The 27452-nt window shown below is 40.0% G+C and overlaps 1 protein-coding gene across 4 annotated transcripts in view; it reads left to right on the top strand.

Moving 5' to 3' along the window:
- The first annotated feature begins 14871 nt into the window (after window positions 1-14871).
- The window catches only part of LOC143441685 (uncharacterized), a 76597-nt gene continuing 64016 nt past the window's right edge, over window positions 14872-27452 (top strand). For 3 of the 4 annotated variants that reach the window (XR_013109295.1, XR_013109294.1, XM_076930799.1), the window contains exon 1: window positions 14872-15081. Coding sequence is in view for 1 of the 4 variants with exons in the window: in XM_076930799.1 (XP_076786914.1) it covers window positions 15044-15081 (38 nt within the window). In the remaining 3 variants the exon portion in view is untranslated. Of the gene's footprint in view, window positions 15082-18927; window positions 19001-27452 lie in introns of those variants that run through there. The other variant, XR_013109293.1, reaches the window with a different exon arrangement.

Raw genomic sequence — 27452 nt, 5'->3', positions numbered from 1 at the left:
TGCAACCTATAATGGGACAGGGATTTGCCTCTCCCTACCATCCGTATCCTTTCTTTTCACTGACTTCTTAGATTTCATTTCAGCCCTTCAGTTTTCCAGGTCGTCTTTTCCCCAATTTTTGCACTTGGTCATCCATTACCTTCATGGATAGTGCAAAGCAATTTTCAAGAGGACATGTGCTCCTTCAGTGCTGTTCTAGACTCTTGCGTTCATTGGCTTCTCTCATTTTAACACTATATTGTTATTTCTGTTGCTCATCTTTAAAGAATGGATGTGGTTAATCTTGTGGTAGACTACATCATGCTGAAAAAAAAGTGTGTGTGTGTGTGTGTGTGTGTGTGTTTCTTGGAAACTCCAGCTCTGGGCAGTCCCAACAGAAATACCACCTCTGCAAACATTCTTTTTTTCTTTGTCCTGAAGGCATTTGATCCTGTGAGTTCATGAGATACTTCACAATACTTCCTCCTCATTTCTCTTCAATCTTGGGAAACTGATGGCAGTCCTGCCTTTTCCTGTGGCACACAAACTTTGCACAGTGAAGGGGCTTGGGACCTGCCCCTGGTGTTTTAGTGGATTTCTGTGGCTGTTGTAGACTACCTGACCAAAAGCAACTTGGAGGAGAAAAGGGTTAATTTCAGTTCACACTTCCAGGTTCATCATTAAGGGAAGTCAGGCAGGGACATGGAGATAAGAACTGAAGTATAAATCACAAAAGAAATCTGCTTACTGGTTTGTAGCCCCGTTTATATTCATCTGGCTTTCTTATAGAATAGAAACCCATCTGTCTTATGGATACTATTGCCCATAGTGGACTGAACAGTTAGTTAGCAATCAAGAAAATGCCACATAGAGATGCTGACAGGCCGACTTGATGGAGAAGATTCTTCAGTTGTGGTCCCTCTTCCTTGGTGTATCAAGTTGACAGCTAAGATTAGCTCTCACACCTGGGTAGCATTTATTAGATAAGTGGCCAATGGCTGGCAGCTCCCTCCACATCCTCTCTTTGGGTTCCTGAGACTGATGCCATCCTTTCTAGTGCCACATTCATTAGCATATGAAGTTACAGAGAAATTCTTGAATTCCTATGAGTCTCAATATAAACCAAACTCAAGAGTAAGACTTCATTCTTTTAAAGTGTGAAAGTTTCAATAATAGGTTACTACACCGGAGGAAATCACAGTTGATTTCTAAGTTGGCAAAATTACAGTGTGTGCCCCCAAGGTTCTTGGGAATGAAGTGAGATTGGCCCAGGGCTGTCTATGCAAAACTCTCAGGAAGTTCTAGATCTTGTCTACTGCAGGCACCGTGAAGTTCTAGGTTCCTGGCACTGTAGTCAGCTTTCCTGTTTGAAGCCACTGTGGCTGGAATCCGGTACTGAAGTCTGTTCATCGTGTGGGGAGTTGCTGGCACGGTTGATGGACAAACTCTAAATTCAAATGCTCCCTGGCTTCAGAAGGGCTGGAAGGTTATTCTGGACAATGAAGGGAGCTAATGTATTCTTTCATCCACATCTACCTTGTCCTTCTGTCCTCACATCAATAACAAATCATGGCAGACAGCAGGTGATGACAGATTTATTAAATCATATGCAGTCATCCTCAAGGGTGCCAGAAGGGTTTCTGATGGATCTAAAGTAAGCCTGCATTCAAAGTGGTGATGCTCTGTTTCACTCTTTTTGGTCTTCGTTTATTAATTGAGAATATTTATGTGAATGTATCTTTTTCTTACCTACTATGCAGCTACTCAGTGTTCATGTAGAAAAACCCCGATTGTTTTCTCTTGCCATTTTTTTTTTTTGAGATTATTAGCTGCTTTCTGGTTTTCCTCTGAAGGAAAAATATTTTTATAACATTCATAAATTCCTTATTTTAAAGGTAATATTGTGATAATTTTACTAGTGCTGATGCACACACCAAGAGGGTCTTAAATACATGAGGGTGCAGGTCTAGAAAGTTCACAATACATAATCTAAAGATTACTGCACATTAACCAGGGCCAAGAATCCTTTGTGTATTAGCAAACTAATGTGGTTTCTGAATAATATAACAGCTTATTTTCAGACTTCCCTGCAATCCCCTCCTATTTTTCAATAGAATAAAAAGTTTACTGTGTCAAAGGCATTCAGGACAAAGGGAACTAATGGTTTTATATCCCAGGAAAAGGAATTGGAACTTGGAAATTCAAACTGTGATCACCATGAAACACATGAAAAAATATTGCTTTCCCAAAAAGGATCTACTAGAGAATACTCCAGAAAGAAACAAAGAAAACCAACAAGGAGTTTTAACTTCAAGGGTAAGTAATGAGCATAACCCTAATAGCTCTAAGGGTAAATGGAGGAGGGAGGGGAGAGATAGGTTGATAGGTAGATAGGTAGATAGATAGATAGATAGATAGGTAGGTAGGTAGATAGATAGATAGATAGATAGGTAGATAGATAGGTAGATAGATAGGGATTCAGGTATAAGAGAAGGCACTCTGACAATGTTAGTAAAGATCTGGGTGTTTTCAGTCTCATACAAATGTGTATGCATGCGTGTTTGCGCACACGTGTGCATGCCACTACATCTGCACATCAGGTCCCAAGGTTGATGTCAGAAACTCTCCTCCATTGTTCCTTTACGGACTCAATCAGTAAAATCTGTCAATCACACCCTGGACTTGCTTATGTAGCTAGTTTCTCTGGTGGTTTCTGGGGATCTCACTGTGCTCCTCAAGCTTGTACATGAAACACTTAACCATTGAGCCGTCTGCCCAGTCCCACGCCCAGTCTTAAAACACGGGAAAGAGGGTGGGAAGAGCACATGCAAAACTTAAACCATTTATCACTTCAAGTCATCAGTGTTGGCTGAATTACTGCAATCTTTCTCACACTGTACAAGGTATGTTAGAAGATAGATGTAAAGTTTTTCAATATGACAGTTTGGTGACCTGGGGACCAACACTCTTTAAAATTTTTAATCGTTCTTTGACAATGTCCTACTTAAGTGCAATGTATCTCCCTGTCCCCAGAACAGTCAGTTATCTTCAACACTTTGTTTACTTATGACTCTGCATTAACCTTTGACCCCTGAGAAAAGAAGCTTCTGTGACCAACTGAGGGCAGCTCTAATCTGTGGGTATAAATATAAGCGTCCAGAAGGCAGCTGGACAGGACAGCTGTTCAGCAAAGCACCAGTAACAGAAAAGCAATTTCTTCTTGTGGAATAAGACGATGCAGAAGTGTCAGGGTAGGACAAGGAGAACCCTGAAGTATTCATTTGAGAGGAGTATTGGTATAGACTCAGAACATCTTCAGAAATTCTCTCTGTGTCTTTGTCTCTTTCTATCTAGTGTGAGAGAGGTCATTGTGAAAGGTCACCCACAGTGACACACCTTGGCACTGTGAATATATCCACATCTCAAGAACGTGATTTTCAAACAGCTTGCTACTGTCTGTTTCTAGGTCAAGACAGGACATAGATACAACGAGTCTGTAACATCTTCCTATTACAAACAGCTTTTAAAACGTGAGAGACTAGGTTTGTATCACAAGAATAGAGGAACACAAATGAATAGCTATCCACTGGTCAAAGTCAGACCAGTACGCCTACCGTTCTTCCAACATTTTATTAGAAAAACGTTTCCTACTGAGAGTAAAGTGGATATACCCACCCCCACGTCTCTGGGAGCTCCCATTAATATTTGACGGCACTGGCTTTATCACACATCCATTCAGTTAGCCAACTACGAGTTTATCGTATTTTGTTTGATGAATTTCAAAGTAAACCATGGTCATCGGTACGATTCCTTGTGGCTACTTCAACATGAAAAGACCCAGTTTTAAAACACAAAAGCAGAAATGACACCAAAGGTGACCCTAGAGACAGGCAGGGAGCGCAGAGGAGTTAGGGAAGCAAATGAAAAGGAAATCTAATAAAGACAGGGATTAAGGGCAGCTGGAGACAGGGCTCATAACCTTGACAATTGCCCAAGGCCATTTATGGATCTGTGGTTCTCCCCACCCCTAGTCTAAGTCATTATCTTTCTGTGCATCCAGTTTTCCTGTTATCTATGACTCTTTGGCTACTGGGTCCTTTGTGTAATTGAACAGGATATTCTCCACATTGCCTTGTTAATTCAGTTGACTGTGGGTGCTTGTGTGAGTTTATAAGAATGGAGAAAATTTCAGCAGGATCTCTATTGCTAAGCATGTTAGCTTTGTTAAGGGGAAAAACAAATCAAATCACATCAGTCTTTGTCTTCCGAATTCCAGATTATACCTGGAACTTCCTCTATGCATCCTACTTACTGCTTTCTATCCAAAAATCTTGGTGCATTCCTGGCTCCTGCTGGGAAGCCCACAGACAGGCCAGGTGGGGCTCATCCACATGAAATACACCATCCTGTGTGTTCAGATAGAATGCATCTCTCTCTCTCTCTTTCTCTCTCTCTCTCTCTCTCTCTCTCTCTCTCTCTCTCTCTCTCTCTCTCTCTCTCACACACACACACACACACACACACACACACACACTTCTGTCTATCTATCTATCTATCTATCTATCTATCTATCTATCTATCTATCATCTATCTATCTATCTATCTATCTATCTATCTATCTATCTATCTATTCATCCCACATCACACACACACATGTATTCATATGCTTATCATATGAAGCCCCCTGAGCGTCTCACCACCACATCTGTGGCTTAAAGTAGATGACAGCACTTTTTCTTATATTAATAGATTTACATGTTGACTGCTTAATTGTTGCTTTAATCAGACAACTGGGTTGGTGTCTTGTCTGCTGCTCAGTGAAAAGCCAGGGGGAATGTCAAGACACTGGCCTACTTTTATTTTGTGTGTGTGTGCGTGTGAGTATGAGTCTTAGCCTGCCCAGTTATGTGTACTTTGTGTGTACATGCCTGGTGCCCATAGAAACCAGAAGAGGGTCTCAGAATTCTTGGAACTGGAGTAATGTATGGTTGTGAAACACTGTATGGGTGCTGGAAACTGAACCCTGGTTCTAGGTCTTCTGCAAGAGCAGTAAATCGTTTGAATCACTGAAACATCTTTCCAGTTCCTGAACTACTTTATAAATTAATCACAATTCAGCAAAAAAAAAAAAAAAAATGCTACTTTTTGTAAAAGTTAAAAGATTAAAAAATTTAACACAGAAACTATTTATTCAACACATATAAGTTGTAGTTCATATTTTGGACCCCTCTACACATTAAGGAAAGACTAAACTCAGCTAATTAGTATATGTAGTGCCTCTTGTTATGATTACTGTGTGTGTGTGTACACAAAATTATTCCTTCAGCAATTTTAAAAGAACGTAATATATTGTTATAAACCACAGTTGCCACGTTATACAAGGGATCTGTTGAATATACTGTTCGAGGCTAACTGAAATTTTGCACCCGTTGACCAGTGTTTCTACCAAGGGCTTCATGTTTTAAAGGTTGGGTAAAATTGATAATGTGGTATTACATGCTGAAAATGTCAGCCCTTTGTTGCACCTCAATCAGGGTTCAAATCTATCATTTGGAGCTGAGGTGTATGTGCCGGGAGCTCAGCATGTTTGGGACACTTTAGAAAGCTGTATCAGCTTTAATTACTGGAGGGAGAAATATAAGTACCTACCACACACCGAAGCCAACATATTTTAGGCTTTATTCTCACTAGTGTCCGCTCATGGGGTATAGATTAACTTCACATTTCAGTGCAAATGGCTCCACTCACTACTAGGCCACCCATAATTTTTAAGACATCAGTTTTTAGAACAAATTACATTAAATTAATTGAATTCTTTGATGGCTTAAGAAAATCATTTAAACCATTTCCAACTTCTCCATTTTCATTTTTATTTTATAAACTTGATTTAACCGAGATCGATTTCTTTTCAGTTTAAAATTTAAGACTAATATTTGATCCATCAATCAAACATTGTTAGTCTGGCCTCCTGCCACCTTCAGTTTTCTTGGCTGTCCTGTAGGTCCGGTCATCTCTGGGTAATTTCTATGACAAAGAATTCATCTAAGATATATTGTAATTCTCTCATCAAATTTTCTCGGCTTTGAAAATACAAGCATTAACAGTTAACGTATTTATTTTATATTTATTTTTCTAGTAATGTTTGTTGAATCAGATATGCAATTAACATATATATACATATATAGTATTAGTTATAATTATAATATATATATATATATTAAGCTTGGGGGAAGTATAGGAAAAACATACACACCAAGAGAGACTAGAGAATCTAGCAGAGTGTGGAAGGAAGGATGAGAAGATGGGGGAGAGGAAGAAGAAAGGGGTAGAAGAGAAGCTTTTTTGGTGTGTGAGGCTGAGGGATTGCTGTGTGATACACATGCAGAGTGTGGGATCCCAAATATTCTTGGAGGTCAGCACTTTACATGTGTGACCCATCAAGACAGGTGGGTTTGTGAAGGTCACCCTTGGACAAGGGTCCTTTATCCACAGCATCTAGAGACCAGCCCAAAGGTCCTGAGCTCATCCATGCTGGCACTTAGAGGAGATCCAAGAAGGAGCTGTGTTCCATAGAGTACCAGATATAGGCAAAGTCAACATACTCACCCCTAGAAAACAATTGCAAATGATTTTTTATTGATTAAATTAGTTTGGTGCCATGTCAATTTAGCTAAGCTACACAAAGCGGTAGGGTTTGTGACTTCCCCTGCCATGGTTGGTTTTGCTGAGTTTTCAGTTCTAGGTGGCCTCCTGATTTCATTTCTAACAGAATGTTCTCTTCATTCATTCCTATTGTCATGAATGAATGGATTCTATTTTCCTGGTTGAATAGTATTGTACACACACACATGCACACAGGCATGCGCACACACACACACACACACACACACACACACACACACTCACACACACACACTCACACATGTGCATACACGCACACACTCCTTGTCTCCTTTGTCTATCCATCCACTAATGGATGCTTAGCTTGATGCTGTCTTGGCTCTTTTGAAATATAGTGCAGTGATCATGAGTCTGCATGTATCTCTTCAACACATTGGTTTCATTTCCTTTAGAAAAATACACAGTAGTGGGATGATTGGGTCATATGGTAATTCTGCTTTTAATCTTCTGAATACTATTTTTCATAATTGGAGCACACATTTGTGCTTGATATATCTTAAAATGGCTTCTTTCTTTGCTGGTATCAGCTAAAGGTTTGCCCTCTGAATGGACATAGCAAGTAGGAAGATCATACCACACCTGCCCCACGCTCACTGGGAAGTGGGCTGTCCTTCTGAGGCTGTGGCTTCCTTTTGTGTACACAGGGGACTTGAACCTTTAATGTCTATCAGTCTTGGTACTGTAGGCTTGCAATGTTGGAGATGCTGACATTCATAGCTCTGGGCATTCCATAAACAATGCAAATTAGCATCCCAAACAGTGTTGCCTTCTGTACACAGTCTGAAGATGACAGTGTTTTCATTATTGAGCAGCTACCGTCCCTCCTGTCATTATCGACCCAGCCTGTGGTAGAACAGGGGCAGGGGCTTTGGGCCCTGACGACCCCTCTTTAATGGGAACTGAGTGTAATCACATTAGCTCAGTTGGGAGTTTTGAAAATTACATTAGCTCATCCAACGAAAAGGAATCTGCCAATAATTTATGTGATGGATTTGCAATTAGAACATAGAGGTCCCTCCCCTCCATCTTCTTTGTGTCTTTCTGGTAAAGAAACAGAAGAAAAAAATCATCTTAAGGAAATTAAAATGTCAAGCAGACCTTATAGGTCGTGTTTTAATAGAATTTTATCCTCTGTCTTTTGGTTTTGTTCCCTAAGGGAAGAATATTTTGGGAACTGTTTTATGGTTAGTCATTTCACATAATCTACTAAGGGTTTCTTGGTAAAAAAAAATATAGGAAAATAATTTTCATGGCTATTAAAATGTATATCAGATATAGAAGTTACAGGAATATATTTATTTTACATAATTAAAATATAATTACATCATCCCCCATTTAACTCCTCCCATGTCATCCATCCTCCATTCTCTTTTAAATTCATTGCAGGTGTTCATTCTGGGAAAGGCTAATTCTCTCTCTGTGTCTCTGTCTCTGTCTCTGTCTCTGTCTCTCTCTCTCTCTCTCTCCTCTCTCCAGCAGTCTTTAGTTGGCTGTAGTTCTTCATCTAGTCGTGGGGCTCTGTGTAACATCTCCATCCATGTTGGTATGTTAACTGTTGTCATTGTTTAGGCTTTGTTTAAGTAACCCTGTTTTGGAGATTTCACAGGTGTAATTTTCTTGTCATATACAGGATGATTCAATTTTGCTACATACTTCTTGGTCCTCTGGTCTTTACAACCTTTCTGACCCCTCTTCTGTGATGTCCCTTGAGCCTTATATATAAGGGTTGTGTTGTAGATGTTTGATTTGGGGCTGGGGACCCCAAAATCAGCTGTATCCGGCATTTTAGCAAGTTGTGGCTATCTGCAATGGTCTCCATCTGTTGTAAAAAGAAGCTTCTTTGATGAGAGGCAAGTGCTTTTCTTATTTGTGCAGGAATACTCTCTTGACTTGAAATAATATGTAGGGGTATTTATTTCCAGCTTTTTGTATTTGTATCTTATTGTATGACAATTAATAAATTGGAAATGTATGAAGTATTATTAGCACTTTGATTTTAGAGTGTTTCATGCGTGTAAGTAGGAGTGGTGTTTAAATAAACCAGACAGGGTAGGTAGGCATGGTAGCATATGCTAACTAGTTACCAATTACACAGGGTTTTTTTTTTGTTGTTGTTGTTAAATGTTGTACTGTTTTTACAACATATATCAACAATGTTGTAGGATAGATGATATGTTATAATAGAGAAATAGAAGCTCATATTCTTTAACTACCTTTCCCATACCACACAACTAATAGAGATGTCATGAGTGAGCCTAATGTCATCAGCACTGTCTTGGTTATAGATTAACTCTCTACTTCAGCACTAGCACCGGCAGTCACACAAGGCCTATTGAATCATTCTTGGGAGATAGTCTGATTTTAGAACAAGAAGTTCTACAAGTAAAGCTGATGGATAGCGGGACCTACAGGTATGGATGAGGGTTAGTATGGGGAGTCTAGGTGTGTTCTAGTTTTGGAAACACTTGACAGTATAACTACTAAGCATGATGGAACAAAGCATGTGATAGCCTTTGGGAGACGAGTGAAGCTGGACTTCTTGTGATAGATATGGACAGCTATTGGCCATGTGTATAATTGTGTCTTCTCAAGGCTTTGGGACCTATTTTTTTTTTTTTTATTGGTTTATTGGAGGGATTGGGAGTTAGCTGCTTTCTTCTCCAAATAAGAAAAGTAAAGAACAGATTGGAGCACTGGCATTCCATAGATAGAAAGAGCAGTTCCTCCCAGGTAGGGTGAGTTTCCTGCATGGGCTCTCAAGTAGGATGGGATGGAGATGCAGATGATAGAGGAGTGAGATGCTGGGAACAGCATTGTGCAGCTTTTCATGGGAAAAGGAATGAAGGAGTTTCACTGAATTCCTTTTCTTTCCACTTAGCTGATTATTCCGAGAGAGTGGGGCCGTACCTGCTTTGTGCACAGCTCCTGAAGTGAGCCTGGAAACACTGCAAGAAGTTTTGAGAGAGTGTCACTGGCATTAAAGGACTTGAAAAGTCCTTTTGTAATTACTGAAGGCGTTTGGACCACCTCTAGTCTTAGAGCAGAGAAGAGCAGATGCAGAGACAGTCTTTCAAAACCTTGAACTCCTGATTCTTCTGCCTCCATCCCTTAAGTACTGGGATGAGCGGCATATACTGTCTTTCATTTTAAGCAGTGTTTGACAGTCAAGAAAAGGGATGTTTAGTCTCAGCACAAGCAGCAAGGGATGTGTGCCTCTCATCTGTTTGGCTTATGGGTAAACAAGAAAATAACAAAATTAAATTGTTTAAAATAGGTGGGGAAATGACAAGCAGATATTCCAGTGCAGAGCACACAGACTGGAAAAGCAATCTACTTGGCTTAAATGGTTAGAGGTTTGACCAGCCCAGGGAGCAGAGGTGACCAGATAAGGGGCGTAAATGAGTTTCTGGGAATGGATGTTTACTGCCCTAATAGCTTCTCCTTGGTCTCTGTGTTTGCATGGATGAGCTGTGCTCTTTGAAATTCAGTGGTGTTTAATTTCAGCTAATTTTCACATGTCATTCTGTACTTTGAAGTTGAATATTTTATGTCATCCAATGACCTTATGGTACCTAATTCTCAAAGCTGTCATTTACATGCGTTCAGATGACTAAAAACTTATTACTGTAGTGAAATAGAAAATCTTTTGTATGAGAAGCCATGAAACATAACCCTGATTGAAAATACAACTATTTGCCCTTCAAATGATCATGAAAATGTCTAATTTTACCACTGCAAAAAATGTCTAGATGAAATATAGCTGCCAAGGTCAGAGTCTCAGGTTTAAAACTACATCCTAATATATTTGTATTCCTTCAGACTTGTTACTATGCCCACAATTCTGATTATTGCTTCTGCTGTTATCTACCAAGAAGTCTACGATCAGTCTCTATTTTATAAAGTGGCTTTGGGCCAGGGTTATAAATATTGGGTAGAGACAAGCTGTCTGAGACAATTGTGTTCCTGACAGTCTAAAGAATAGCACTATAACCCAAATGACCCCGCAATTTCTTTGAACCCCTGCCTAGATGCTACTGTTATTTTTAAACCAATGGTGCCTGGTAGAATTTATTATACCTCTTCAACACCTGCATTTCTTATCCTTTCCTCTGTTCTTTCAAATCACTTTTTAAAATTGTGATCAAATGTAGCTAACATAATATTCATCATTTTAATGATTTCTAAGCGCATAATATTGTATCCCACAATTTTTTAGAACCATCAACACTGTCCACACACAGAACATTTTCACCAGACCAGCAACAACAACCATGAAATACTAAAAATGCATCCATTCCCTTCTGCTTTCAGCCATAGGTAACCTCCACTAGACTTTCTGTCTCTTTCAATGTATTAACTTTTAGTACTTTGTGTTAATAGAATCGTGTCCAGCTTACTTCACCCACAATCTTTTTAATGTCTACTTTTATGGATTGTGGCACATGTTAAAATTTCTTTCCTTTTAAAATTTGTGTGTATGGTATGCTCGTGCTCATATAGGAGTATCTATGAGTGTGGGTGTATGATGTAGGTGTGTGTATGTCCATGAGTGTAGGTGTATGATGTATATGTCTGAATGTGTGGGGGGAATGTGAGTATGTGTGTGAATGTTTTTTAAGTGTAGATGTATGATATATTTGTGTGTGTGTTTATGAATGTGGTTATATTTTGTGTGTGTGTATTTGTGAGTATGGGTGTATGATATGTGTGTATGTCTATGAGTGTGTGTATGATGTTTTTGTGTATCTGGATGTGTCTATGAGTATGGATATATGGTGTATGTGTGTGTCTATGGATATAAATGTATGTGTAGATAACTTCAGATACTGGTCCTTGACTCCCATTTTGTTTGAACCAGAGTATCTCTTTCCTGTTGTTCGATATTGGGTATGGTAGGTCAGTTTGACAACAGACTTCCAGGTAGTCTCCTGTCTTCATCTATAGCACCCAGCTTTATGTGTGTGTTGACAGTCTAACTCACATCCTCATACTGGAAGAGTAAATGCTTTACCCACGAATCCATCCTCACAGCCTCTTTCCTTTTTATATCTACATAATTTTCCATTATATTTGCATATTTGTTCATCCACTGCTTGACATCTGGGATGTTCTGACTGCGGTTCCTTGATTGTTCCTATTGTTTACCTGCTTTTACTTATGCTGACATCAACACTGATTGATGTAGAACTATCCGTGCACGGTCTTGGCTTCAGTTTTTTGGGATTTATACTTGAAAGCAAAATTGTTCCGTCATGTGGTGGTGCTATGTTTAGATGGTTTTTGAGGAACTACCAAAACTATTTCCACAGTGGCTGAATCATTTCACATCTCCCTAGAAATGCACGAGAGTTCCAAGTTCTCCAGATTCTTGACACCACTCGTTATTTTTATAAAATGATTGTTATAGCAGCCATCTTGGGTGTAAAGTGGTCTCTTACTATAGTTCATTTGCATTTCCCTGGCAGCATGATAACTAAGCATCTTTCTTTCCATGTACTTAGTGCCCATTTTCATGCTTTTAGAAATTACCTAGATAAAATGTTACTTCTGGGATATAAACCTGCCTTTTGTCATAGGTCTCGGGCTCCACTGAGGACCCTGATGCTTATTTTTCATTTGGATAAGAAGTTTTCATTGTTGAGTTTGTGAGTTGTTTATAAGCCTAGACCTTAATTGATTATCAACAGTGTTATATACAGCCATTTTCATCCCACTCTCCTTTCCACTCTCTTAATAATGTTCACAGATGCACACTGAGTCTGATTTATCTTCCTTTTGTTGCCTGTTTGTTTGGTGTAATATCCACCAAAAATCAAAGATCATGAAGATTTTGCTCCAATTTTCCTTCTAAGAGTTTATTCTTTTAGCTTTTCTGTGAAGGAGGTTGTTAGCTTCAAGAAAACTTCTACAAACCGTGGGGTCAGGCCCTAAATTTATTCATGTGTGTGTTAAGAAGACTCCCCTTTCCCATTACAGACTTGGCATCCTTGTTGGGATGGGATATTCCTGGGATTAACTTTTCATTCCTTTAGTCAATATGGCTGTGTCCATCAGTACCACATTGTTCTGATGACTATAGCTTTGCAGTTAGTTTACATGTGATGAGCTGAGAAATTTTCCATCTTTATCCTTTAGCTTCATGGTTGCTCTGTCTCTCCAGAGCCAAGTTCCTGCCATTCTTTCGCTTGATGATGAACATGCAAGCTAGATAGACCCTCTTCTCCCTCAAGTTGCTTTGGATCATGGTGTTTATTGCAGCAACAACAAATCATAGCAATATATAAATCTTTTACCTCCATGCTTAGATCTGCCATTAAATAATTTTCTTTGGTATTTTCCAGTTGCAGAACTTCTGTTTGTTTCTGTCTTACGTGTTCCTACTTATTTATTAGCTGCACTGCTTGCTTGTCTAATTATATTTAGTTGACTAACTGTCTGGTTTGTTTTGTTGATTTTTGGCTGTCTTTAGGACCACATTTGAAAAGGCGTTAAGGCAATTTGTAGACTCTTTGGAGCATGGCTAGTTTCCTTTGGTGGCGTCACGCTTGTTTAATTCTTCATTATCCATTTAGCCTTGTGCTGCTGGTGGCTCTACACATGAAGAGAAAAACATCTTATGAATTAGTTTTTGTGAGTGAAAGTCTGCTGTGTTGTTGGCTCCTTGTGCTCATGGGGTGTGGGACTCAGAGGGTTGTGATCAATGAGTTTGAATTGGATCATGTGACTTCTGGGCCCATGGTTTATTAGCTTGCTACCAGAGGCTTCTACTGGTCTCTGAGTGGGCTGAATCACCCAGGACCATATATCTCTAGTATCATGGTCTGTAAGCCTCAGTGTGGGATGAGAGTCTATTTCAGCATCCATGGATAGTGGGTTTGCTGGCAGGCTCAAAGCTACTAAATGTGGTTTCTCCCAGTTCCCAGGGACAAATCCTACTAGATCATTGTGTGAGTCACTGTAAAGAGGCACTGGCCCTGGACTGCGGCTCAGGTGGGCTGCAGTTGAGTCACAGGCTCTTTTGGGAACTACGGCTGAAACTGAGCTCTGTTATGCTTCCTCTGCTGGTATGAGCTGGCATGTCTTCTGGTGGGTCTTGGGAAGCTATGACAGGATAAGAGCTGGGGTTCATTTGCCAGAATGTTTTAGGAGCCATAGTAAGACAGAGGCCTTTAGTTAATAATAAATATGATTGGTGGGACAATCAGGACTATAGTCATATGCACAAGAGGAAAGGCCATTTGGAACTTGAAACTAGAACTAGAGTTGGAGTGCCTCCCTTTTCTCTAAGCCTGTCTTTGGCTCTGTGGGGCTTTTATAACCTCTTATCCTGATAATCCAAGGGTACTGGTGACTTAAAATGTATATAGTCAAGCATATTAATAATTATTTATGTGCATGTGTGTGTATGTGTGTGTGCTTGTGTGTGTGGTTGTATGGCTTGCTTAGTTTTCTTCTTTTCTGTCATACATGAAGTTTCAAAAATTAAATTTCTATATTTCAAGTCATTATTTTATATTTTAATTGAATTTATCTTATATTAAATACATGGCAAATAACTGCTATTTGATTGCTATAATGGCCAGTTATACAGTAACCTTTTCCATCCCTTTAAAATGTCACATTGTCACACTTAAATTTATATTCATATATCAATATATAATCCTCTATACATTTTTCTCTATGTGATTGATTTGCTTATCTACATTTATATGGTGCTGTCTTCTAGTTTTGTCTTATGTTTTGATATTTTCTAAGAGGAGAATCTTTAAAGCTTTCATTGATTATTCTTACAGAGTCAAACCCCATATAATCTGTTTATTATGCCCAGTGTAACTCGCTCTCAATGATTTTTTTTATATATATTAGTTCAGAGAAGGATCCAGATTTTGCTTTCTGAAAGTAGTAAAAATCAAGGAAGCTTAAGTAGGCTATGGCAAGATGCTTCCTCAGTCTTAAAGACAAGGTCATAGAGCCTTGGGGCACGTGAATTTTAAAAGTACTCCAAAGGAACAGGACTTCCTAGCAGATACTGTAGTGAGCGCTCCCTATCCACATATTTACCAGGTGCCAGGATTTGATGTTTCTAAACGAAGCAACTTTGATAAAACTTCATGCAGGAATGGTGTCTAGTGAGTTCTATAACAGCCATTCCCCAGGAGCTGATACGTCTATCTCTTTAATCCAATATTCCCAAGTGGCTCAGTAGGAATCCCTTCAGAAGAGAACAGAAGAGATTCTGGGGAACAGAAGCAAAAATGGTGCTGTGTGGGAGAAGGAGTGTTGAAATAGAAACACTGTCAGAGAAAATATATTCCTATTACATGGGAAGGTGAAGAAGACTATGCAAGAGAATCTGGATATTCACTAGAAGGAAAGACACTGGATGAGTGAACTCAACCTGTCTCCACAGACCCAGGATGAGTAAGTATCAGGTATCAATTCTGAAGCACAGCATCAGACTTGGTACCCTGCTTAGCATCAAAAGCAATATTCCCAGTTGTGTGAGTGTGAGGAGGAGTCCTGCAAAGCTTAGGCATTACAGTCCTGGGCTCCCAAGCTGTGCATTTATCTGGCTTGTTTTCTTCAGTGTTCTTTCCTGTGTGTGTGTGTGTGTGTGTGTGTGTGTGTGTGTGTGTGTGTGTGTATGTGTGTGTGTGTGTGTATTTCCTTTCCGACTATCTATAAAAGTTAAGTGGAAAGGAAAAAAAATGTTCAGAGCTGAATTTCCTGCAGCAGCAGCATGCAGGGCCGCAGCTCTCTTGCTGAGCCTCATTTCTGCTGGGGCTATTTATAGACCGGCTCTGAAAATTCCCTTAGTAACAGGGTTGGGAAGAGCTCTACCTTTGCTGCAGTGGATGTCCCCAGCCAGCCTGTGGCCCTGTCCCCGATTCTTACAACCTAGAAAGTCTCAAGTAATCGTAGGTTAGAAATTACCCTTTCTACCTTCAACATATTTTATGGTTGGAGAAGTTTCATGAATATTTACTGTTCTAATCATGTGCTATATCTTGTTTGGATGGTAATGTGCTCTGTTGAAGAGGAGATATTTCATACTGATAGCCAGGCTTTGTCCTGCAATGACTAAGGTGTACGGTGAAGTTTCTCAGCCTTTGAGAAGAAATCATAGTTTCATTTCTGGGCACTGCTCAGAATCCTAACCTTTTCCTTTAAGTATCTGCCCCTCTTTAAGTTTGTTCTTTTCTCCCCTTCCCTCCAGCTTAACCATCTGTCTCCCTCCCTTTGCTTCTGTAGAACAATGGGCTGAGTACCTAGTGGGGGAAGGGCAGCACATGTCGTCAAAAACATTTACTTTTCAGAAAGTACAGAGTGAGTTCTGCAACGTGTTCTACATCTTCTTGCCATCTGGACCTATAACCTCACCCAGTTAGAGCTCTGCTAAGAAGGCCAAGGTCGTGGATTCAGACTCAGCATGATGCAGGTTACCTTGCTCAGGGAAGAACTTTACATTACCATTTCCTACAGTTGCTGGGACTGCTGGGTCCATCTTGAAAGGCCGCTGACACAGGAGGTCCTGGAGAGATTTGGGCTTGAGCCAACCCTCAGTGTTATTAGAGTAAACACCAAAGCATATGTTATAGGCTGGATAGTCAGCGGGACTCTTAATCCAACGTGTTTTTCACATTAAGCATTCAAATAAATCAGTCATAAGAAATCATTGTTTTCACTCTAGTTCACTTGCACAGAAGAAAATATGAACCCTAAGTTTGGTTCAGTGTTTCTACCTCTATTCTACTTCTTTATCCATTTTCCTTAGTCACCACTTAGAAAGCAATCCTCAGTGGAGTTACAGATGTTACTGGCAGGAATGAAGGGACCACTATAAGTAAATGTGGTGAGAGGAGGCGTCATGAGTAGTGAAGAGAGTTGCCACTGGCTGAATACAATGTTTGAGAGACTCTTCTCCCTTTGGCCTACTACTGATAACACGTCCCTAGGCTGATTAAGTGACTTCTGTTTTTTTCCGTCTCACTTCTCTGCACCCTACACATGATTGGCAGGGAGCTGTCACTTCTCTCCAACTGGAGAAGTCATCTATAGAGATAGAGAGGCTAGCACACGGTCTCACAGGCTATGACGGCTCTGGACTCCATCAAGGGCTTCCCGTGTCACCACACTGTATTTAGTATGCCATCTCACATCCACAGAATATTTCATCAGAATTGTATGTTGTCAACACTACATTTCCTTGTTTTATGTTCTGTTTATTTGTGGATGAGAGATTTTACACAATTTCTCTGGCTGTAATTGTGCAAGAAGTTGGATTTATAAGACTTGAGTGTGTCTTCACAAAGAGACAAGAGAGCTGGTTTAAAAAATGAAACAAAACAATAAAACCCCAGACCCCAATACCAAACACCAAACCAAACTAGCTAACTACCCACCTACCTACCTAACTAATTAACTAACTAACTACCACCCAGGGCCATTTTAGAAAGGGTATCTAACATTGCAGCAAATGGAGATAAGGTTTCTGACATTAGAATGTTTCCATTTAAGACTGAGTATTTCATATGTTTCCAAATAGTGACTTGGCTGTGTTCATTCCTCAAACTACTGTACTTGCTACTAAGAGGAAATAACCTTGGCAGCGCTCTCCCTGAAACTCATTTACCAAATGGTTCTCTTGCCTGCTCAGAACTGGGATTCAAAGGTGAGGAAATGATTCAAAGGACAGCATGCAGCTCAGGCTCACGGGAGTCAAGAAAACAGAGAGTCTTCCGCTCTTTCCCACAAGACCATCGTGACTTCGATTATGTGACATCCTTGCTCCAATTAAAGGCACGGCTCACATCCAGAGGGTCTCATTTACATTTTGCTGCTTTGCAACCCTGTCATTGTATCTGATACTTTACAATATTACATAATGTACCTTCTCTTGATGCAATTTCATGCCTCCTGCTGACTATTCAAAATTATAAAGCAGAAGGTCAGACTGCATCAGTAGATGGCTATCAAGATGCCTAGGTAGTAGCTCAAACAGCAGATAAATTTAAAGTGAGCCAGTGCCATGAGAAATGTAAAGGCAAAAGCCATTGTGGTGTTCTTTAAGTTCTGTAACTGAAACTTCCATTCTTATTAGAAGGCGGTAGATTTAGATCAGATTAGAAATATTTCATACACATAGAACAGTATGAAATATACATACATAATAAAAACAACCACAAAGCAAATACTCTTAAAACAGTCAGGCCAAGTAGAAACTTTGCCCTTCTCCCATAGTTAGATCAGACCTCCACCAGATGTGATGTTCACCCAAGAAAGATAACCATCTAGTTCTGCTTGTCTCCATAGGTTTATCTGCTGCACAATTTGCCTCTGGATTGTTTTCATGCTAATGTGTTCATTGTTTGAATTGCACACAGTGTGTGCACACTATTTCTTTGGTGACTTGGTCGTTATAGTTGTAATACTGTTCCATGTTACTAGGTGCATTTATACTTTACATATGTTTATAGACGTGGAGCTTAATCTTGTACCCACACTTAACAATCTGTATTGATTCTAGCTTATGTCCTTTGGATGATTTCCAGCTTGGGGCTGTTTTGAGTTATGCAACTGTGAAAACGGCTGGGTCTATCTCTGGACTGTGAGCTTTGGGGTATATGCTTAGGGGTAGGAAGAGACATCTCAGTGCTCACATGCTTCCATCACTACTGGAGAATGCTGAGCCATTTCCAAAGCATCTACAGTGATTTCTCTTCCCCCACTGACGTTCCAGTTTCTCCATTTTCTCAACTGTCAGATGCTTTGCCAGTCTAGTGAAGAATGACATTTCATGGAAGCCTTAATTTAGATTCCATTGCTTATCTAGAATGCTGATTGCATGTCTATTTAAGTAGCTAGCAGGAGTTCCTATTTGGGAAAAGCTATTCAAAATTTGCCATTTCTCCCCACCTAGGCTCTTTGTCTTTTTATGGGTCCTGTGTGTTACTTGAAGGGATGACTTGAAGATGAAGGATCTTGTCACGAGAAAACTGAAGGGAAGAGATGATCAGGGTGTTGAAGTGTTCAGTGTCAAGGCCATACTATAGGCTTAGGGAATTCTAACCACCATGCAACACAGTAAGAAGGAACTTAGTAACAGATGAGTCTTAGTGTAAGGAATCCACTCAGAATTCTCAAGACCAAGTTCTCAGCACAAAGGAGATTTACTTGGCCTAGAGGGATAAAGGACAGGGATAAGAGACAAGCACAGGAGATAGAGGAAGAAGGAAAGGGGGAAGGGAACAAAGGAGAGGATTAAGGGAGATTTGTCCTGAAGGAGGGAGAAGCAAAGGACTGTCTCTGGAGTCAGACATAGATCATAGGTGATGTGAAGGTAATATGGGAAATTTCATGTTAGGATGAGGTATTTAACTTTAATTGGGCATACTAATTGGGTGAGCCGAAGGGGACTTTTGATTGCTGAACTTCAACACTTTGGTAGCTGGGTCTTGGTGGTCAGCCTAAGGAGGAGGAAATGGTCAAATAAGAGAACAGAGCTTGTGGCTAGCTTTAGAAATGTCATCTAATGGTTTTTAACAAGGTGGGGGGATGAGGGAGAAGGGTAAGGCCTGCCAGAGCCATGATCAGCACGCTTGAGTTGCTCAGAGTCCCTTTCCTTAGGATAGTGGGGAGGAAGCCTTGTTCACTGGATGAAAATACCTAGCTGAGACTCAGTTTACATGGAAAGTTAAGTTTTTGAACCAAGGAGTGACATTTTCTCTTCTTCCTCCTTTAAACATTTTGTTTGTGATGCTGAGTACTTTCAATACTACTGGAATATTGAGTGGAATCTAATGGCCTGTTGGCAGAATCTGTGCTTCCCTTGCCTCGTGCCATGAGCTCTGTAAGGGTAGGAATGTTGGCACTGGGAGAAGGAAGGCCCTTCCTAGAAGTCACAAGGTCTATTTGAGATGAATACTCTGTATGCTGGGAGGGCATTTGGAGTCCTTTATATGATACCAGCAGGGGAGACAAAAGGTGGTGAATGGTGAGGAAAATGATGGATCTTGCCTGGGGTAGGGGAGGAGGGCAGTGGCTGCTTCACACAGGGATGTAGGGAAGAATGTGGGTGGTGCAAGGTGATCCCCTGAAAGGGCTGTCATTTTCCAAATGTAGCAGTGAATGCCTATATGCAGCAGTCCTTGAGGGTGATGCCACCAATCGGGATTCAGGGTGTTTCAAAGCTTTGGTTTCTATCACCAATAAAGATCCTAAGCACTGGTTAGGTAGCAGAGGGAAGGGATGGGGGAAGGAGGTGACAAGGATGATGCTCTGAGATCAACTGACACAACAGGACTGCCATTATCTGACTAAATGTATTCTAAGGGAAAGAGGTGAGTGGCATTATGGGTACATGTGGCAGTGTGGAGCTGTGAGGGGCCCTGATCAATTATAGCGGATGCTGATGTTGACTATTGAAGTTCTCTTCAAGGATGTCTTCTCTAAAGCTTGACAAATATGTCCTGTTCTACCTGCAGACACACCATGGTGTGCCCATGGAAACCACATTGCCTCTGAATTGTCCCAGCATGGTGAGATTTGCCATGAGCCTATGCCACTTTCAGAGCCAATGGTTGTCTACAGTTCTCCTTTCTGTGTTCCGCTGTCATAGCTGTCCGACGTCTGCTGTAGTGGAAAGGTTCTTCCAGCCTGCTCTGCTTGTCTCCCCTTGCACCCTTCACAAGCATTTTCTGCAGCAAGTTGCTTTTATATCCAATCCCATCCTGATTTCTCTTTTTGGGAAGAGCTTAGCTGAAATGAGTCTTGTTTGCTATGAAAGTTACCCACATGGTTTTACTTAAGTCTACCATCTGATGGTTTCCTGTTTGTTTCCCATCTACCCTTTGCTCCTTCCTCCCTTTCTTTAGGATTGAATTTAATAATCATTCTTTTGTTATCTATGCCTTGTTCAATCTCTTTTTCCTTTGTATTTCACTCTAGTACCATTGGAAAGCTAGAGTTTAGCGTTTAAATTTCACTTTACATATGGTATGAGAAATGTTGAACAAAACACATCCCATTCTTCCTGCCTGTCCTTAGGTAACATTGGTAACATTTTTCCATTTAAGGTTCTTAAGCCTTCTTTTAACATTTTTTTATAGTGCACACACATCGATGGATATTTTTCAGATTTTATTTGGCTAAAATGGTCTGTCTCTGTCTGTCTTTTCCTCTTGATCTTCATAGCAAAAGATCTATAACATGAAATTTAGCATTTTAGTCATTTAAACTTGTTTACTTAACTATTAACCCATAGAAGGGCATTTTTTTTTTTTTTTGTGGTTTTCACTTTTGAAATCTGCATATGTAGTTTTGCATAAATGCAAATTTTCCTGGATCACAAGGTAGGTATATATATATATAGCTGTTTTATTATAAACTGCCAAGTTATTTCCCCAGAAGTGTCTGTGCCATTTTACATTCATATAGGAACTCATGGGATTTGTATGTGTATTCTTGCATTGGCACCATGTGGCCTTGATTTGCATTTCCCTAATGACAAATGGATTGAGCAGCAGTTCCTGCTCTCAATTCCATATGCATACCTCATCAGCGCATGTCTACACACACTTCTTATTTCCTAATTGGAAAGACATCTTAGGTTCAGACCTCCTGTCAGAAGTGTGACTTGGAATGTTTTCTTCAAGTCTGTAACTTGGCTTCCACCATCTTTACAAGTTTGTACTGTAACAAAAGCTAATTTGGATGACATTCACTTTAATTGGGTTTTCGATTAGAGGTCATTGTCTGGGGCCATATGTAAGCATCGAACTATAGGTTCCAGTGATTTTCTGTTAAGTTTTCTTCTAAACATCTTGTACCTGAGTTGTTTTTTGATATAAATTTTGGATTCATTCAGAATTAGTTTTTATATGAGATCAGAGGTTTAGATTGATATTAATTTCTGTTTATGAATATTCAATTATCACAGCACCACTTATGAACAGTTTAGACTTTCTCCCTGAGCTGCTACTTTTCATTTGCCAAAAGCAATTCCTTAGAGCACAGTGGCCTGTGCTTGGGTTCATTTCTTTCCTTCTACTTTCTTTTGTCTCTTCTGCTATAAGCACCACAAAATCTTGATTGCTGAGCTGTACAGTAGATCTAAAAATGGAATAGAATTATTTTCACTTCATTCTTTTCCAAAGTTGTTCTGGCTGTTCTAATTCCTTTGCCTTTCTGTATGAATTTGGGACAATTTTGTCTATGATCACAGACACATTTCTGAGAGTCTGGCAGCATGATAGCTGCCTTCTTATACTTTCTTTTTGTGAGGTTTGTGTAATTTTTAGGATTTTTCTGTAGATTTAATTTTTTTCTAGCTATGGATAATATTTTTATCTTTTTCTGATCTTTAAAATATTTTATTTATTTAGTATATGTATACGTGTGTGTGTGTGTGTGTGTGTGTGTGTGTGTGTGTATGTGTGTGTGTGTGTGTGTGAGTGTGTCTGTGGATGCCAAAAGAGATCATTGGACCTCTGGAGCTGAAGCTTCAGGCAGTTGGGAGCTGCCTGATGTAGGTGCTAGGAACAAGACATAAGAAGAAGTAAACAAGAAAATACACAAAAAGTTAAATAACAAAAAAGCAGATAAATAATTCGACAATAAAATCAATGTCAAAATGCATGACAGCTAATGGATTTCTCAGTCAATAATTTTGGTTGGAGGGGATGGAGGGATGGCTCAGTGGCTAAGAACCTATGCTGATCTTCCACAGGATCCCAGTTCAGTTCTCAGTGTCCACACATAGGGCACACCAAAAACAACCATCTCTAATTTCAGCTGCAGGGTGCCTGATGTCCTCTTCTGGCTTCCATGGGTATATGTACAATTGGCACACAGGTGCATGCCCACATACATACACACATGCGTATAAACACACAAATAAGTAAGTAAATATTTTTCTGATGACTTTGGTTAAGTTGAGATATATATGGTCTTGTGCTTCAAGTGAGAATGTTCTAGGGGGATGTCTATGGGGAAGTGGCTCTGTTGGTGAGTGTGCCATCTTGGAGTAGGAGGTAGTAAGTGACAGAGCTGTCTGAGGAGCTTATAGCTTTAAGGCTTATAAGATGTAGAAACATGCCCCGGCCCACGGGGATTCGACGAGACCTTAGGGAAGGGGGCGAATGAATGAAAGGACAAGAGACATAAAAAATGAGAGCAAGTCTGGGTTCTGATTAAGCTCTGAAACTTTAATTTTGGGGGCAGGTTATAAAGACACAGCAAACCGGGAAGTTTGGGGGAACAGAAAGAAAAGCTTTCTGCTTCGGTCAAAAAGAAACCAGGAGAGGACATCTGATCCTCTGTAGCTGAAATTAGAGGTGGTTGTTTGTGGGGTGCCACAATTGAGGCCAATTAAGATATATTAGTAGGCAGTGGGAAGGAAGAATGGATTATAGGTCACTGACTTTAATGATTTTATACTGTTATACAAGTGACAGAATGCCCGGTGCAAAACACAGACATTGTCAGAATGGTCCTTTGAGAGCACATTGCCAGTTTTCAATCTTAGGGATACTTTTGCTCAATTTCCAAAGTAAGTACTAAGTTCCCAGGAATAGGGACATGACAATGCACAGCTTATAACATGTTGGGACTTAAGCTCATGTTCTATGTGGTGACAGAAAGCAATTCTTACACTACACAGATTGTCAGTATGAGTTTAAATGTTGAGAATAAAGAGAAGTTTCAGAGGAGAGAGCTCACTGAGGAGGTGGCATCAGAGGAAGGGCAAAGCAGTGAGGCACAGATGAGGCTGTGATGGTGGGACCAGCATGGACCACAGTGTTTGCAGGAGGACCAGAGGGAAGACCAAGGTGGCTGGGATTCATTAGGAGACAAGCTAGGAGATGAGTCGGGACAAATGGAGGCTATCAAATACAGCTCAGTAAGCTCCAATACAGCTTCGCTTTGGATGAAATAGCAAGCTCCCAGGTGCTTTTGCACAGATAAGTGCCACCATTTATCTGTCATATTTCATTTTATTTAAGATACTTGATAATTTATGACCAATCATTATTTTATGCAGCATGAAATGAACCCAAACCAACCAAACAAAAATAATACAAAATTATAAAACGTTAAAAAGTTATCATTTAAACCAATTGTGAACTATTTTTCTTCTACTATTTATAATTGTTTTTCTACTTTCAGAAATGTTAAACTATGAAACAAAACAAAAACCAACCCAAAAACTGTGTACTGGAACCATAAAATGCAGTACATTTTGTTTTTTAAAGAGCATCTGTTTTCTTAATTGACCTTAGTAGTCTAAGTGGATAAATGGCTATTGCATTAAAATCAGCAAGGGATGGTTTTCCTTGGACCAGATAAGCATTTGAAACATTACCAAACTTTGGATATATTCTGGGTAAGGTAAAAAAAAAAAAAAAAAAAAAAAAAAAAAAACTAAAGTTTTCTGATCTTGAGAACAGTAGATGCCAATTACAAGGATAGAGAAAAGAATGAAGAAAGATTTGGTGAAAGACAGAGATTAGATGTGGAAATAGTAAAGTTTAACAACTCTTTAGAGAAATATCAGAAGGCAGACACACACACAAACACACACTGTACACATGTGTGTGTATACTTCCCATATACACAATCAGTTTTCATTATTTCTGGGTTCTATATTTATCAATTGGAGTTTTCACTAAGATCTCTTTCCAACCCCTGTGTTCATACTCTTGGTACATTCAGAATCATTCACAGATATCAGAATGGTAGAAATTCCAAGATTCTCTTCCCCAGATCCTCAGCCTTGATTCTACAGAGTTGTTTCTTGCTTGTTCCAGCTTTCAAACTGTGAACAGCTATGCTTCCAGGGCTTACCAGTGCTATGTTTCAGTGTGCTACACTTCCTCTTGGTGATTTTGCTATTTAAAATGGTCTCCAAGGGTCCTGCAAAAGTATTCACTAGTTCCTGAATGCTCCCAAGGAAAGCAACATGTGATTAGATAGGCTTCGTTCAGGCATGCAATACAGTGCTATAAGCCATGCAGTTAATATTAATGAGCTCACAATATGTGTTAAATAAGGTGTCTTTACAAATAAACACACACAAAACAAGGTTATGTGTTGATCAGTAAATTAAAATGTTATTACCAGAGGCTCATAGGAACCTCATTCTGCATGTCCCCCAGGAGCATTAACTCAGTGTTTGCTAACCCTGAAGTTGTAACAACTTTCTACACTATAACTGCCAGAATTGGAAAATCGCAGCAGGGTTTCAGTGTTTATGGCCTCTGGAATTCTGGAGTTTAGGAATAGTAAGGGTAGATTGACAGTCATCAGCATAGATCCACATTTTAAAAATCCTGTTATCCCATAATACTTACTTGGATTTGAAAGACATAAAAGGACAATCACAGAGCTTCAGAGTAAACATTTAGAAATTCAGTAGCATTTGACACTCCAGTATTATGTCTGTTAAATGTGGTGATAAGTGGTGTTGCATGGGCTGGGGAGGTGGTTCAGTGGGTAACGGTGCTTGGGGTGCATGCATGGGGGCCTGAGTTCAAATCTTCAGCGCTGATGTGGAAAGCTGGGTGTGGCCGGATGCTCCTGTAAGCTCAACACTGTGAGGGAAAGACGCATGAGAACTGTCATGGCTGGATGGCTCCCAGACTAGCTCAAGGTTCAGAGAAAGGATATATCTAAAGAGAATAAAGTGGAGAATGATATAGCGGGACAGGTGATATCCTCCTCTGGCCTAGGTGTAGCAAGCCCAGCCCCTTCCCACGAGTGGTACTGCATATTCATCGCTGTTTTAGAAATATTTACAGAAAATCTTCTTAGTATATTTTCTTAAATACGCCTGTGTGATAAATTAGGAGAAAGTAATCCTTCAGCACATACAGTGTGAGAGGTACTGTTCTGAAGGACGGTTCCACTCAGTTCTCCCTCTCTCTAAATGTCAAGCTCTGAGCCAGATGTTAGCATGAGAAGTTTTAAGAGTTTAGAGGTTTAGCTTCTTACCTGACCCTTCTATTCTGGGATACAAGGAGCTTAGAAATTGCCCTTCATCTTTACAGCAGGCGTAGAGCTGAGCCAAAGGAAGACTTAACAACTCTTAGACATTTCAGAAAAGATGGATGACAGGGAAAACTATTGATTGTCACATCGAAGAGTCCAGAGAATATGGACAATCACTTGGAATAATCAATAGTGTGTAGGAAAATCTTGATTAAGTGGTGAGTTGCTGGAGGCCCAGTACAGTCAAAGTTAAGAAAAACCATGGAGGAAGCTAGCAGTACTAAAATTCCCACACACTTTAGGGAGTTTTACCTTTAGATTTTCACTGGTCTTTTTTTCCCCTCTTAACTAAATCATTTCTCCATTTAGTTGTTCCAACAAATCACAGTGTCACAGAAATAATACACTGGTGCAGGGACTCTGAGATGAAATTCTGTCTGTGGCACACTTATGAGAGTTTTTGAGATCAATAACCATGAAAGGGGAAAAAAGTAGCTGTTGGACACATGGAGACACTGGGGAAGGTATAGTTTCAGCAGTTGATCCAGGGGAAGCTCTGATGGCGGTGGTCCTGTAACAGCATGGTCTCTTTAGGCTGCTGTATTGACTGGCCATCAGATTGGTCAGTCCTGGAAATACTTGACCTTAAGTGAGAGCCATCAGTTGAGGCAGTTCTAAAGGCACTCCTGAGAGCTGGGTGCCTTCTGGCAACAGAGCATCACACAGCAGGGGACAAGAGCGTATGACTCAGTATCCACCATAAAACTCTTCAGTGGTGAGCCAATGATGGAACCTGTGGAAATGTATCTGTGTCAGGGCAGGATGTTGCACTTGGAAGAAGTATCAGTGGCGATAGTGCTGTTTTTCACAATGTAGGGACAGACACGGCTGTAACAACATTAACTTGCCTGGAATGTTGGGAAGCAAAGCTTTGCTTATGAAGAATTTGCTCCTTTATGTCTCAACTTTGGCTTGGCATTCTACTGCCCCAAGACGGGACATCTTCCTTGGTAGGATTCTCTCTCTTCCTATCTTGCAGCATCCCCTGCTTCTGTAACCACGATGCCCCTCTTCATCCTCATGCATTGTCTTCTCCCTTTGTCCCATCAACCCACTAGACACATTTAATGTTATTTTATTTTAAGTAATATTTTAGTATGTGAACACAATTTTAACATTTACTATATTACATTTCACCCTTGACAATAAAGTTCTGAAGGCAGAGAATGCTGTTGAGTTTTCTCTTTGGTCCTTTGAAAGCCATCAAGTGCTGGATGTAAGTACAAACCACATACCAGAGTCTGAAGTTGGCTGAGCGTTCTCTTGCTGCACCCACTGGATGACTGGCTACCTCTCTGTGCTTCAGGGTTTTTTCCACCAGAACTCTTATGTCCCATGAGAACTTCCCTCTGGGAATGTTCTTTTCATTTTGTTTCTGCTATTATTTAAAATAGTGTAACAGCATGGAAAAAAAATGACCTGACAATATCATCTGTAAGATAATTTTCCCATAATAATTAGCAATAGTAGCAATAATTAGTTCATAGCAATTATCCCACACTTATAATCTCTCTCCACATTGCTTCTTCCCCTTCTCTGAGGAGAAGGGGAATCCTCCTTGGGTACGACCCCACCCTGGGGCATCTTGTCCCAGCAGGATTCGTCACATCTACAGAACACTTCACCCAAACACAAAAGAAAACATCTTCTTCTCAGAACCTTATGGGACCTTCTCCAAAGTTGACAATATAGCTGGTCACAAAGCAAGTCTCAATAGATACAAAAAAAAAAAAAAAAAATTGAAA

Source organism: Arvicanthis niloticus, chromosome 3, assembly GCF_011762505.2.
Source record: "Arvicanthis niloticus isolate mArvNil1 chromosome 3, mArvNil1.pat.X, whole genome shotgun sequence".
In the NCBI taxonomy this organism is placed as follows: Eukaryota; Metazoa; Chordata; class Mammalia; order Rodentia; family Muridae; genus Arvicanthis; species Arvicanthis niloticus.
This window is presented reverse-complemented; position numbering and strand designations above follow the sequence as displayed.